The following is a 16,868-nucleotide window of genomic DNA, read 5'->3' on the forward strand; positions in this document are numbered from 1 at the left end:
AAGAAAATGCAATAAAGATAAAGATTTTGAAATTCGAATGCAATTGCGAAAATGATTACACTCTCTCATTCAATGTAATCAGAACTATAAAAAAAAATATTTGGGCGAGGTCATTTCTCAAAATAGTTTATATTTTATGCATAGCATTTCAGTTACACTTATTACATTTAATTATATTATATTATATTATATTATATTATATTATATTATATTATATTATATTATATTATATTATATTATATTATATTATATTATATTATATTACATTTAATTATATTATATTATATTATATTATATTATATTATATTATATTATATTATATTATATTATATTATATTATATTATATTATATTATATCATATTATATTATATTATATTATATTATATTATATTATATTATATTATATTGTAATAAAACTACTATGCAAAAAATAAAGTCGTACAAGTTGCTTTGTAATAAAAAAATCTTGCAGATTTCTTTAATAAAAAACAAAAGTTAAAATGATTGACTGAATAAGCAATGAGATTTAGGAATGCCAACCTCGGATTAAAGTTTTATGACAACAAATCCCTCACTCACAACAAGGAGAATTTTTTTTTTTGTAAAATTACTGAACTGTAGGATAATGACATTTTTAGTAAAAAAAATTCATAATTCTGGTAACAAAAACCAAAGTATGTGGTATTTAAGCCATTCATATGGCAACGGTTTCCGTCCATATGGAAACGGTTTCTGTTCAAATTTCCATAACTATGACTATTATTATCACACATTTAATAAAAAAATACAAGATCAAGCAAATTTAACAAAATAAATGATATTTATGCCATGATTGAAATTTAAGATATCATGATAAAATTACCCTATTTTACCACACTTGCAAAATTTTATCACATATTATAAAACTATATTTTATTGTTAATTTTACTAAAATCCTTAATAAAGCGCTTCGGTAAAAATTACGGAGATTTCTGATGTTCCCATAGACCCAGAAGTTTGGTTAAGTTTTACCATATTCTAGTAGTTTTGACCAGACTCTTTTATCGCTGAATCTTTTATTGCTTTTTGTGGATTACCCGCTAAAAAATAGATGATACCTTGGTTTTTGCCTAAAATTTATGTTTTATTATTATGTTTTAAATATTCTAATATTTTACACTTGCTTCATATTTTAAATTAATAGATATTCTTGGATTTTGTTTGCTTTTGATTGCAGGTGATGAAAAGAAACTGTAAGAGTTTGCAACAGAAAATGCTAGAATGATATGTATGTAAAAAAAAAAAAAAATTTCTATGCTTCAAAACTTTGAATATAAATATATTTTTATGAATAGCATTTAAAGTGTGAATGTTTAAGGTAAGGTTACACAGTGATTAAGGTAGTGAGCTATCATTGTAAAGAACTAAGGTTTTATCCCGACTGGTGGCTTGAAGATTACCAAGTTTCAAGTCGATGGGTACCAGCCTTCAAGTAATAAAAGTGATCGGTGACCAATGACTCCCATCATACCTAGCAGCGAAATAGCATGGGACTCACGATTCTTGGCTTAATAAGGGTTCAAAAATTCGTTATTTTCCGATATTGGCTCTTTATAGAATAGTCCGATTCACCCGATATTTTTCAGTCACTTTACAACGAATATCGGCTCTTTATAGAATTGTCCGATTCACCCGATATTTTTCAGCCACTTTACAACGAATATCGGCTCTATATAGAATTGTCAGATTGACCCGATATTCTATATTCAGCCAATATAGGCCCTATGAAGGACGACATAAGCCTTATATAGGACCAATATTGAAAAATCTAGACATCCCAACATCGGTTCATCGGTGTAGGATCATATAGGGCCCATGTTGAGTCAATTTTGAGTCCAACTGCGGCAAGGTAGAATTGTTGCTATGGATGCTGTCGGCTACGAAACCATGAAATTTTATTAATTATGAGTTATGACACCTTGGCTCGCAATGGGTTGTTGGAGGAATTGTTTATTTTTATACATAACGAGAATCTTTATATTCATAATATTTTATTCTTAATTTATATGATAATGTTATAATTCTTATTATATACACTTCAATTTGTTTAAATGTTTAATTACAACTGTTTAAAAGAAAATATAAAATTTTGCACAGAAGATTTTTACATTTGAAACATTCGCGGAAATAATTATACCCTGACATTTAGAGATATCCGAAAAGAGAGAAAACTCTCCTGCATAATCACATATTTCTAAAATAATTTGATAAAAAAATATATGCTTAGAAGAGAAAAAAAATCATATTTTTCTCTGTTTTTTTTAATTTTTAAATTTAATATTAAATTTATTTTAAACGCTTCAATCTCCGTGTTCGTATTTTGTAGATCTGCCTATCGATAGAAAGTATCTAGTTTCCTAAAAGGAGGGTAAATAAAATAAAAATTAATTATCACTTTTAAAACTTTATTAATAATTAGTCTTATGATTTTTCAAACATAAACTTAGTGTACTGTAACACTTATTAATTGGAAATAAACAAGGATGTTCAATATTATTTTGCATCCAGAAAAACAAAAGCTAATATATTCTTCAATTGTGATATTATCTCAATTTAATAAAAAAAAACAGGTGTTTCTTAGTTTTTAATAATAAATTATTATCTTAAACTCCGAGAAAAGGGACTATATTCAATTTATATCAGGGGTGCTTATCATTTGGTTTCAAGGACGCAAAACTGCCCATGCTCCCAACCCCTTTAAAAGAACTGCATATTACAGTGGGATTATGGTCAAATCTATCAGAATATGGTAAAATTTACCATGTTTTCTGGCTCTATGGGTACACATAAACGCTCGGTAATCTCAACCAAAGCGCTTTGGTAAAATTAGCAGTAAAATATGGTTTTATAATATGCGATAAAATTTGTCATCTATGGTAAAATTTGATAATTTTATCATGATACCTCAGAACCTGGTATAAAAATCATTTATTCAGTTAAATTTACTTTTCAGTTTTGTATTTTTTACTAAATGTGTGATAGTAAGAGCTATAATTTTGAAAACCAGAATTTTCGGTAAACCAATACAATATGAATGGAAAAATTTACCAAATGAATGGCTTCTGCTTATTTCACTTTTATTAACCAAAATTATTATTTTTTATTGGAAATGCCATTACCATACAGTATGGTAATTTTACCGCATTTTTTTCCGTGTTGTACAAAATTAAATATGATTTAGTTAATAATAGATAAATATGATTGGTCAGTTCCGAATTTTTTACTAAATGAGTGGAATAAAAACTATAACTTTGAAAACAAGAATTTCCGGTAAACCGTCACCGAACGGAAAAATTATAAATGAATAAATAGCTTACATACTGTATCTTTTGGTTTTATAAAATACAGGGCTTTTTTTTAAATCTGAAATGTCATTACCATACAGTGATAGTTCTGCAATAAATTTTTTTTCGTGTAGTTTTAAAACTAAATTTAGATTAAAAACTACCATAAATATTGCTTTTATTCGCACACAACTATTCCAAAAAAAAAAGCAACTCCGAAATAATTCCCAATTTCCAAAATAAAAATGACGAATTAGTTATTATGTATAGTAATTATGCTAATAATTATAAAACTTTAAATATCTATCTAGATCTACACATAAAGGAAATCTAACATCAATGAAAAAACACATCCACTGAAGGTGGACAAATAAAGACACCGTAAAACTAGGAAATACAGGACCGATTTGCGTTTTCCTGGAGTTCAAAGAACTTTTATAGGTCATTAAGCTTTTGCTAACTGTTTCAGAAGTCTTAATGTCTTTTAGAAAAGACATCGCAATGTAGACGGACATTTTTATAGGTAATATGTTAAAAAAAGGAGTACTCAATACCTTTTGTTCAATGCATGTTAAGATTTTTATTAGGTCATATGTTATGTTATAAACGAAAAAATGAGGCATGTTTTGAAAGAGAAAAATGTATATTAGATTTAAAAAAATGATTTCATTATAAATACTCTAATATTATATGAGTTCTAAAAAATTAATTTTTATTTTTTACTTTTTCTACTTAAAGAGTCTAGATTTCGGAACTTATTGAACCTTATTGCTAGAATTTGTTGCAACTTTAATATGGTAATAGTTAAACCATGTTATCGTTCTTTTAAAACTTGATAAAACGATGCAAAAATTAAAAAAAAAATTTAAAAAGAGATCCAAAAAAAAGAGGTTCAATTAACTAGAGGAAAATGAAGAGAATTAATTTCATTTTGAAGGCTTATTAGAAATATCTAATATGATATTTCTAAAAAATTAACTTTTATCTATTTTACTTTTATTCCATGAAGAGTTTAGATCACTGTTAAAAATTTTGGGACGTATTGAAATATTTTGTTCAAACTTGCAGCAACATTAATATTTTACTATTTGAACCATATTATCGTTCTTCTAAAACTTGATAAAACAATACTGAAAAGAAAAAAATATTTAAGAATAAATTTCAACTTAATGAAATTTGAATAAGAAAAGGCTTAACCAGTGATCAATTGACCAGAGGAAAATTAATTGAATGTTTATTAGAGAGATCTAATATTATGTAACTTCTAAAATATTAACTTACATTTATTTTTAATTCCTTTGCAAGAAGAAAAGTCACATTATTTTTAAAAATTTTGGAACGTATTGAACCATTTAGTTCAAATTTGCATCAACATTAATATGGTACTATACTAGTTAAACCATATTATCGTTATTCCAAAACTTGGTAAAACGATACTATGGTTTTATTTGAACAGAAAGTTTATTCAAATTAGCTCCTTATTAAGGTTGCAAAAGACTAGCTACGTAAGGGATCAATAATGTAGTTTAATGTTGAGCTTATTTCTCTGAGACTATAAAATAAAGTTTAAAGTTTAAAAAATTCATCAGTCCTCCTTTTTATTTTTTTACTTTTTATTTTGCGTCACCACATTGCTCACTGTCGTTATTTGAAGTTTTAAAAACGTTTCACGCAAAATTAAGTCTTCCACTACATTGACAATCACAATCTTAATCCGATTTACTTCAAAATTTGACAAGTCGTAGTACTAAGTATGATTCAGTGATCAATTAACCAGATTATGGATTTATCAATTATTCTTTTTTACATGAGAAAGTTTTAAGAATTTTCTTGTCGAAATCGTGTACCTATCATTCAAAATAATAAATACGAAAAAAAAAACATTTTATTCTTTTAAGTACGAAAGTAAAAGAAAATTTAAATTTTGCGCGGATCATAAAATAAAAACATGTGCTTTAATGTTTTTGCTCAAAATCTGAATTCTTTCTGTTAAATAATCAAATTCCTTCTGTCACAAAATCAAATAGCTCTTTTCGTGAGAGCAATTTGCTTTTTAAGGTAACTGAAAATATTGTTACCACGAAGGAAGTTTCTTTAAGATTTGAAATTAATCTCATACCCCACCATTGAAGATTAAATTACTGCTATTTCGGATTATTGTAACTTCCTTTGACTTTTGAATCTAGATTAAAAATAATAAAAAAACGTTAAGATATTTCGAATGCAGCACTCGTAAAAACCACAGCATTATTCACGTTTAAACCACAAAAAGTGCCTTATTTATCATTTCCTTTCAAATAAATAAATGATATACTTTTTGAGTAGCATAACATAATCTGAGCTCATTAAAATAAGCCTAAATAGATTATTAGGAAATATTATACGTTTAAACCACAAGAAGTGCCTTTTTAATCATTATATTTCAAATAAATGAATGATACATTTTTTTAATAGCATTACACAATCTGAGCTCATTAAAATAAGCCTAAATAGATTATCAAGAAATATTATACGTTTAAACCACAAGAAGTGCCTTTTTTATCATTTTATTTCAAATAAATGAATGATACATTTTTTTTAATAGCATAACATAATCTGAGCTCATTAAAATAAGCCTAAATAGATTATTAGGAAATACTAGATAATTTTCCAAGTAAGCAGATTCGTTGTAAAATGACGGCAACTGTTTCCAAATAGCTAGAATTTCCAATTAGCCAACAACGTAGACACAAGTCGAAAAGTTGTGTAAAATTATTCGTTCAAAAAACAAAATTCTTCTGACTTATGAGAAAAAATTTATTCATAGAGTTACTTCAAAGCTGTTATCAAATGATTGCTCATTTAAATAACTCTTTTTTTTATCTATGATTTTAAATATATTCAAACAAATATATATTTCCTTAAGTCAAAAATATAAACTTACAATTAAATTGGTTTTCTTTGTAAATTTTCAATTTGTATATTCAATAGTTAAAAACGAAAACTCTTAAGCCGATTTTGATTCTTTGAAAGCTCCTTCCAAGAACGGAAATTATTATTAAATATTCTTTGTTTTTTACTTTTTAAAAAAAACTAAAGCCAGTTACAATCAATATTACATAATATTACATTGAATATAAAAGTAAACTGTTTGTTTGGTCATTTTACTGAATACTTGCTCTGGCTCCAGCTGTGTCACAGAATAACTTTTACTGTTATGCATTGAGAAGAAAGTACGGGTAAAAAAAATCAGAATATGATAAAATTTACCGTGTTTCTGGCTTTATGGGAACAACATAACGCGTGGTAATTTTAAACGAAGAGCTTTTGATAAAATTAACAATAAAATATGTTTTTAGAATATGTGATAAAATTAGATTGGTAAAATTTGGTAAGTTATCATAATACCTTAAAACATGGCATAAAAACCATTTATTCAATTTAATTTATTTTTCAGTTTTGTATTTTTTATAAATGTGTGGTAATAAGAACTACAGTTTCGATAACCAGAATTTACGGTAAACTGTTATTATATGAATGGAAAAATTGCAACATAAATGGTTTAAATACCATTTATTTTGGTTTTACTAATCAGAATTATGGATTTTTTTAAACCAGAAATGTAGGCACCATACAGTACAGTAGTTTTACGAAAAAAAGTTTTCTCTGCGTGTTCTGAGTTTCTCTTCATAATATTCTATTCATTTACAAACGTTTTTTCTTCTTTTACACGTGAGGTTGCCCATTAATCACGAGATCCCATTAATCACGAGATTTTTGATTATTTTAAAATCTCTTCTCCCTACCTGCATGAGGCGGAACTTCGTACGTACCTCTCCCAACCAGTTATCATTCGTCTCACTATAAAAAATAAAAAAAGTATAAAAGAGGAGTAACAATGTGATTTCAGGGGAAACTCCCTCTCCCCTCACCATTACTTTACAGTATATAAAAAAAAACTCCTCTTCTTTTTATAAATAAAAATGATTAGTAAAAATGAAAAGTGCCGTATTAAAAAATATGAAAATTAAGTTTTTTAAATACCCATAAAAAAAATTCGACACAGAACCGACTGGTATTAAATTACTTTACTTTTACATTATTTTACAATTTAAATTACTCCTGTAATAATAATACTTAAAAAAAAATCCAATTAAAACAACTTAAATTTGAAATCATAAAAAGCATTAGTTTGTAAGCTAAAAAATACTTAATTATTCGATTCATTATTACTTTTAATTAGTTTAATAAACTAAATGATAGATTTTAAATTTACGATATTTAATAAAAACATTTTAAATTGAAAATCCGTAATAACTTTTTATATTCAAAGATCTTAAAGATATTAATTTTTTGCTAGAAATATTCAAGTATTAGATCTAATACTTCTTTAAATCAATCAGTTTTATAAGCAAAATAATAGATTTGAAATTAAGATATTTAAAGATAATACTAAACTAATTTTAAAAAACTTTAAAAAGTCAAGGATCTTAAACAAATCTATTAACAAACTAGAAAATATTCAATTGTTAGATCCAATACCTCCTTAAATCAATGAGTATAACAAACATATTATTTTATTTGAAATCAGGATATGAAAAGAAACTTTAAGACTTTATAAACTTTATAAACTAAACTGAACTTTATAAATCAAAAGAAACTTTATAAAGTTAAAGATCTATTATTAACAAACTAGAAAATATTTAAATACAAGATACAAAACCTAGTTCAAAATGCTTCTTAGAAACATTTATATAAATTAAATAATAGATTTAAAATTGAAATATTTAATAACAATACTTAAAAATAAAGTTCCTTATAAACAACTTTCTAAACTTAATGATCTTAAATGTATAAATTTATAAGTTAACAAAATATTCAAATATTAAATCCAATACTTCCTTAAATCAGTTTAATTCATTAAATAGTTGCTCTGAAATTAGGCTGTTTAATGAAAATACATAAAAAAAAAAGTTTAATTCCTTAATAACTCGTTAAAATCAAAGACTCTTAAAAACATTGTCGTTGGAAAATAATTGGATCTATTATTTAAATAGTTTTTACCTAGTATTTTAAACTGAAATTACTAGCTAGAAAATATTAAAATATATACAATATCCTTATAAATTATTTGAATAATTCAAATAATAAATCTGAAATAGGATATTTAATCGAAATCTTTAAAAATAAAATTCCATAAAACAAGCTTTCAAAGTCAAAGATCTAAAAGACATCAAGCTAGAAAATATTTTAATACTAAATTTAATGCTTCTTTGGGTCAGTTTAATAATTTAAATTACAGACCTAAAATAGGATATTAATTTTAAAAATTGACGGAGACAGAGTAGAATTACAGTTTTCGAAGAAAACCTTTTAAAAAAATTTACTGCAACTGTTATGAAGTTATTTTGGACACAAAAGTTAATTTTATAAGAGCCGTTACCCTTTATAACCATCCAACGCCATCAATTCTAATTATTTTAAGGAATTGTTTTCGGGTTTCCATAGAAACGTTCATCTTTCCTCGTAGGCAAGTCTATAAGTCCTTTCTCTACACATTTAACTTATTCTAGCATCCAATTATTTATAATGAATAGTTTTAGTTCTTGAGACAACAAGAGATCACTGTAAATATGCTTTGTTATATTTATTCCGTAGACCTATAATTAATGAGTAAACCTTGCAAGTCTTATTAATTTTTTTTAAGCATAGACATATGTTTTTCCTATTATTATTAAGAATTCAGATGAAAGAGATTGAAAGGATTTTGTATCATAATCAAAAAGATTCCTATAAATAGGTTTTTGTTTTGCATGGAGAAATATGGGCAAGCGTTACCTTTGTTTTTAATAAGAAATATGTTTATAGTTAAATTTCACATTTAAAACAATTTATTTTTATTAAATAAAACGTTATTCAAGATTTATTTTAATTTATCATATTTCATGAAGAATTAAAAAAAAATTTTAAGCGCTTCCATTTACAAAATCGTTTGTTTAAAAAATTTGCTCCTATATCAATTTAAAATACTTTTTAATGAGAAATCAAGAAAATTTTTACTCTACAAAATTATTTTACAGCTCTAATTTTAAAATTATGTATAATGTAAAAATTGATTACAGCATATTTCTGTAAAATTATTCTATAACAACATTTTGTAACATATTTAAAACTTGAAAGCGATTTTTAACCTAATTCACTCAGCAATATGAAGACATAGCTTGAAATCGTTCGTTGAATCGTTTGAAGACATAGCTTGAAATCGTTGATTTACTTAGTTATTTTTACTTATTATTTAAAAACTATATATAACAGTTTGATAGTTTAATGAAATGAAATCGTTGATAGAAGGATAGATAATAATACAGAAATATATAAACGACAGTGTGATATCAAATTATAAAAGATGCAGCCTTATTTTCTTTCATCGAAATTAATCATGATTTATGTAAATTACAGTATAATATTTACTAAAATTAGAATTTTCGCTATCAAAAATTAATGTGATTGTACACTTCTTTTCCTAGATATCCTATACATAAAATTTATTAAAGCTATAGAAGTTTGAGAAAAAAAACATCATACAAATAGTTTGACAGTTAAAACTGATGATTGGTCTTATTTGATTTATTGTTTATTGTTTGATTAATTACAAAGTTATAGGGAAAACGTTTTTGAAAAATTATAAAAACTAACAGATTAGGTATTAATATGTTTCAAAAAATATTTGAATTTATTACTTTTCTATGTATTATTTTTAAAAAGGACTTTTTTAATTGTTCTCTTTTTAATAATTTTCGAATAAAATTTATGTAATACTACAAGCCATGCAGATTGCAATATGTAAGTATATATCTTGCCTATATGATTCTTAATATCCAGCATACAAGAACATGGCTCTAAGGGAATAATTACCTGTATTATATTATCTACATTTACCCGTATCTCAGAGGATACATTTACCTGTATTATATTATATACATTTACCTGTATCTTAGAGGATACATTTATCTGTATCATATGACTCTATATATCCCGTGCATACAAAAACCAATAAAGTATTAAGTCATACTGAATATATTAACCTGCCGTATATGCACACAAAAATACGCTTATTTTAAAATACTTTTAGTTAAATGTAAACATTATTAATGTAAAAAATTCAAAATCTAAAATTTTACGAAGAGAAAATTTTATCTGTTTACGCATCATCTCTAGTTCAACTTGATAGTGATACGGGATACATCTATTTACGAGTCATTCTGATTTTCAAATCAAATCATATAACACAAATACTATAAACTATACAGGTTTCTTATCAGAATATACCGAATATTTTTCCTGTATGACTCTTAGCATCCTGCACACAATATGCAGGGTGCAAAGAGTCATCCGGGATACGTCTAGCTGTTATATATTGAAACGACAAATTTTATAAAAAAATATGTTGTTATTTTAAGTAATAATTTACAATAATAAGATACATGACTAATAATATAATATCATACAATATAAAAGTATGTAAAAATTACGAATGAAATTCTGATTATTATTACAAATATTTATTTTGTTAGGATTATTCTGAACTGGTTTAATTTTTACTTCTCTTTATTCAAAGGGACGTATTAAAAATTTTTTTAAGGGATTTTAAAATTTAAAATTATTTTTAAAATGAATATCTTTTTTTTAAAAAATGCACCTTGAAATTTTCTTTTTTTTCATAAATTTCAGTTTTTATTATAAAAAAAAGCTTTCAAGTTGCTCATCAATTTCTAATTTTTTTAAAAGTTCTTTTAGTTGGTTTTTTGAAGAAAAAAAATTTGTGCACAGTTCTATCTTTCAGAAAGAATTTAATTATTTTTTTATAAATACAAATTGTTCTCTTATTTTGATAATTGAGTGAGAATCAGTTTTTGAAATACAACCTATATAAAATAGTAAAAGAGGGTAATTTAAAAATTGTTGAGGATAAAATTCACTTATTACATAATATAACACATTTTGATAAATTTGCCCTTTCAAAACTCAAAGTTGTGAGAAAGCACCCTGCCTTTTTTTTATTTCTAGGGAGATCTCTGCTGACTCATTATAAGAAAAGATTTCGTGAATTCACCCATATCATTCAGGACGCAGTTTAATTAAAAAAAGTTCGTTTTAATGACCTGAGTCATTTTGTAAATAACTTAATATGTTTAACGAAATCGCGAAAAAAAAAGTCAATATAATTGTTCAAACAATAATCACTAAAAATGATAAATTCAATACTATTCAGACATGTTTCAAATTATTATCGCAAGATTTCGTGAATTCACCCATATCATTCAGGAAGCAGTTTAATTTAAAAAAAATTCGTTTTAATGACCTAATTCATTTTGTAAATAACAATCTGTTTAACGAAGTCCCAAAACAATTAAGTCAATGTAATTATTTTCACGTTATCATATATTCTATTGATAAACAATAATAACTAAAAATAATAAATTCAATACTATTCAGACATGTTTCAAATTTTCATCAAAAGAATTCCTGAAATCAGCAAGAATCAGTTTAATTTAAAATATTTCGTTTTAATGACCTAATTCATTTTGTAAATAACAATCTGTTCAACGAAGTCACACAAAAAAATTAAGTCAATGTAATTATTTTCACGTTATCATATATTCTATTGATAAACAATAATAACTAAAAATAATGAATTCAATACTATTCAGACATGTTTCAAATTATCATCAAAAGAATTCTTGAAATCAGCAAGAATCAGTTTAATTTAAAATATTTCGCTTTAATGACCTAATTCATTTTGTCACTAACAATCTGTTCAACGAAGTCACACAAAAAAATTAAGTCAATGTAATTATTTTCACGTTATCATATATTCTATTGATAAACAATAATAACTAAAAATAATGAATTCAATACTATTCAGACATGTTTCAAATTATCATCAAAAGAATTCTTGAAATCAGCCATATCATTCAGGAGGCAGTTTAATTTAAAATATTTCGTTTTAATGACCAAATTCATTTAGTAAATAACAATCTGTTTAACGAAGTCACGAAAAAAAAAATTAAATCAATGTAATAGTTTTTTTTTCTTTTAATTAAATTATTTTCACGTTATCATACATTCTATTGATAAACAATAATCACTAAAAATGTTATCTTCAATACTATTCTGACATGTTTCAAATTATCATCACAAGATTTCGAGAATTCACCCATATCAATCTAAAAGCAACTGACAAAGCAATAAAAGCGCCAATGTCAGAAAAATATTCGCCAACATTTTCCGCAGGGTAATTGAACTACATTTAGTGTAGAAAGAAATGGATTTCATGTTAATAATTCATTCTACGCTGTGATGAGCAGCACGAAGACCCAATGAATGGACTTTTTCCTATAAACTTTGTGCTGCGCGACCCAGAGAGTTATTGTGTTGGTGATTGTAGCGTAAAACGAATGAACTACTTTTTCCTCTAGCATCATAGTATACTTTAACACTATTTAATACAATATCAAGGTCAAAGGGATTTCCCAGAAAGGCGACATATGTCTGACGTAGGCGGACATTTGACTCATTGGTAAAGAAGCCTTTTTTATGGAATACCTATAAAAGCAGACAAAAATTTTATAAGATTTTTTTTTTCAGTAATCAATTTACACCCATTTCTCTGAAAGGTCAGATCATAATAGAAATATACAAATACCATCCGCGAACTAAAACAGAGCGAGGGTTGTAGGAAAATTTTGAGCCTCAAAAATATTTTAACGAATTTTGGTGCTTCAAAACATTTATAGGAAATAAATATTTATTCAAGCACCCTTTTTTGAGGGGAAATGTCATACTTGTGCTTTTAACTTTGATATATTTTTTAATTTATTTTAAATTTTAATGTTTAATTTATTATTAAAAATTCATTACAAATGAAATTATCTCTAAAGGTAGCACATTTACATAAATTAATCTTTTGACACAGATGGGATCCCTGCTTTCCTTCTGTAAATATATAATTTTTTCTGATGCTCTAATTACAATCAAAAATATATTTTGGAACTTTTAATTTTAAAAAACAGTCTAATAGTTACTAAAAAAGCCTGTTCGGTTATCGGAATTATATTGTACTAAAATATAAAATCCAAAAAAAGTAGTTTCACATTTTTATTTTCACTCATGTTCGAAAATTTACCAATATTTGATTTCGTAAATAAAAGAAATTTCAATGATGTATAACTATTTCTCTCAGATCTAAATAAGTGCAAATGAGTGCCAAAATTACTGTTTGGAAGTGTATCGTGCTTGGAAGATTTCACCTTTAGCGTAGAAAAAAACACCGGTGTTTCATGTTGAATTTCATAATCATTAATTATTTAGATGCTAAATATAATATTTTTCACTTATTTTGCCCTATATTAATACATAATAAAGAAAAAAGTATGAAAAATATATTTAATAAAAATTCTGCGTCTAAGGGTTTTAAGACGTTTATGCTATCTTTAACAATTGAAAACAATTGTTAACTACTTTCTTTTTCAATTTCTTACGTAAGCGGCACTGAAGTGAAAAATAACTAAAAATGAAACAATTATCCACCAGCATCCCAGAGCACGAGGTCAAGAAATCTGGAATGCGCACCGATGGCCTTGGCCCTACATGGGCTGTCGCGCTACTGAGTTTAGTTTTAGAAACAATTGACTATACAATTAAAAACAAAATTTAAAAAGAATCGTTAGGACAGATATCATTTTTCATTTGAAGTATTTGAAGAAAACTGTAATAGTTGTTCGAAATATAACTTTTCTTTCTTTTTTTCTATTTAAATATATTGGCCGCAAAGAAATATTTTTCTTGAACTCGTGCTCAAATAGGAAAGGATTTCTATAACAATGTTTAATATTACTTCCTATTTGATATGAACATGAAAATTAAAATATTGGCTGCCCTTATAAATTCTTTTAAAAATAATTACGAGAATAATAATTTCTTTAGCTTTTACGCTAGAAAAATTTCAAATTCATGAGCCTTAGTAAAAGAATGTCTGACATCTCCCCCCCCCCCCCTTTCGACCGCTCTGAATAGATTATAATAATTAAATGAAACATACAAATACCACAAATTAACGCATAATAACTAACTACAACAACTATCATAAAAAATACCATATTGTTCTTTAGAGTTATTACTTACCGTTAACATTTTACATACTTATATAAATTATTCTTTAGAATATGAAAAAAAAAAATTTCTAATAAGTTTTCCTCTATAGTGAAATTGTAAATAGCACATAATTGCTATTTAGTAACTAAATTTTGTAATCCGCTTTCATTTCGCAGTAATATTTTAACTCTCCTAATTTAGAGTGAGTAATTTAAAAAAATATTTCAAAGTTAATAATGGACCTATTATAGAAGATTAAAAACATTTTAAAAACACTAAAAAATTTTTAAGTTTCAAAATTGGTTTTCACGTGATTCTCAATAGAAATATTGACTTTATATAGAAATATGTATAATATATTCAAGGGCATGCATATTCACATATTCAAAAGAAACATGGGTAAAATGAATACCGACTCAGAAGTGCCCTTAAAATTCAACCAACTCATTAGTTCATTTTCATTGTAGATCATTTATCAATGTTTTAAATTCAATTCATAGTAATATTAGCTTAGTAAGTTGCACTCGTAAATCGATTGATTCCAAATCCATAGTTAACTTAGTTTTTTTTTTTAATTATTTCAAAGAATTATTTGCAACTGCATACGTTCAAAACTAATTTTTTTAATAAGTAGTATCAGTATAGAACTAAAAGACGAAAATTTAAGCCCCCTAAAAAAATAAATAATTTATTACAGAAGTAATTATTCATTCAGATTATTATTTATAATATTTGTTTAATGGAGTAAATCGATATGACAAGTGAGTCATTCATACATTGCTATTTTTTTTCTCCAGACATTATAATTGATATTCATTGTTAACGATGTTAAAATGAAAGTAAATAGAATTATATAATTTCATTTAAATTAAGAAAGAAAGAGTTCAAAATTATAAATGAAAAAAGTTTCATAATATTAGCGCTCTTTCTGAAAAGGTGGTCCGGAAAATCTTTTTCCGATTCTCTCCTTTAAATACTACTTTCCATCACTTAAAATGTTGTGAATTAATGCAAGACTTAATTATTAAAATAAAAATAATTGTGTGATTATTTATTTGAAATTTAACAACTGGAAAAAGATAATAGAATTTACTTATAAAAAATTATAAAGGTTCAGTCTAAGAAACTATGTGAAAAATTCTAAAATAAAGGAAATAGTCTTATCATAATGATAATATCATTATCTTTCGGTTACATTTATTTACAATTTTATTAGAAATGAAATAATATCTAATAATAAAGACAAATATGTATGTATGATATTGATTATATGTAAATAAAGAGTATAGAAAGCGAAGAAAATTTTTTTTAGTTCTTTATAGCTGTTTTATACTTTTCATGACTGTTTATGTGAGATTTTTTTATAAAAATAAAATTCATGAAATCTACACGTGAGAAACAAAGGAATTACATCGAAAATATGAAAAAAAATATACATATAAATCGATAAAAATATATCTTAAGATTTATTATGAGAAAATTATTAGCATTAATATAATTAGTAAGTAAACATATCATGATGGTGGTATAACTTTTCATGTATATTTATTCCATATTATTTAAATAAGGTTGGAAGGAAATTTTTTAATTAAAAACAATTGATAAACCAATTATTAACTAATAATAAAAATGTTTTAGCATTATAATAATATTTTCTCATTTAAATAAAATTTACGGAACTTAATGATTTATTTATTTATAATCTACAAGTGCTGATTTTTTTATTCTAATCAATAAATACCAAACACCAAAAAACACAATTTAAGTGACAGGTAAATTATAAGTACTTACTTCATCTGTATCAGTACCCGAAGCAAGCATTTTTGAAGCCGGCTCAAAACACTACAAATATTCCAAACGTCAAAGACCACACATTAAAACTGGCACCCAAATCATTCTATTAAACACGCCATTTTAATTCTAAAAACAAAAGAACATTTCCAATTCCACAAACAATCGTCTGCTATTTTTAATTCACGTTCGAGTTCTGTTTAACAACATTATTAAACGGTAAAGCTGATGTATGAGCAATGCTGAATGATACCTATCTACGCTTTCCTCCCCATCGTATCGTTTTGTTAGGGTTGCCATAAGCGTATAGTGGTCATTTGGCTTTATTTTTTTTCTTTTGGCACAATCTGCGCGTGATGCTCTTAGTTTCGTTTTGAAAATGGTTTCGAAATTGAAGGGAATTGTGCGGGAAAGACGAATTAAGTGGGGTGTTAAAAGATTAAATGCAGTGGAGTAGGATTTATATGTTTTTCGAGAGACCTTAGAAAAATCGAATAAATATTCAATGGCTTATGTTTATAGAGGGTGCGATTGTGTTATCTTTTTTCCACCATGTTTTATGTCACAAGTCGAATAAATATTAAATAGCTTACATTTGTTTTAAGTTATTTTGGTATACC

At 25.5% G+C, this 16,868-nt stretch overlaps 1 protein-coding gene across 2 annotated transcripts in view; it reads right to left on the reverse strand.

Annotated features, from left to right (window-relative positions):
• The window catches only part of LOC107443007 (tripartite motif-containing protein 2), a 92,340-nt gene extending 75,802 nt beyond the window's left edge, over nt 1–16,538 (reverse strand). The window contains exon 1 of one of the 2 annotated variants that reach the window (XM_043038920.3): nt 16,249–16,538. In XM_043038920.3, the coding sequence (XP_042894854.1) occupies nt 16,249–16,278 (30 nt within the window). In that variant the 5' untranslated portion in view covers nt 16,279–16,538. The remainder of the gene's footprint in view (nt 1–16,248) is intronic. The other variant, XM_043038975.3, reaches the window with a different exon arrangement.
• Nucleotides 16,539–16,868: the final 330 nt, after the last annotated feature.

Source organism: Parasteatoda tepidariorum, chromosome 9 (assembly GCF_982258835.1).
Source record: "Parasteatoda tepidariorum strain Cologne lab strain chromosome 9, Ptep-v5.0, whole genome shotgun sequence".
Taxonomy (NCBI): Eukaryota; Metazoa; Arthropoda; class Arachnida; order Araneae; family Theridiidae; genus Parasteatoda; species Parasteatoda tepidariorum.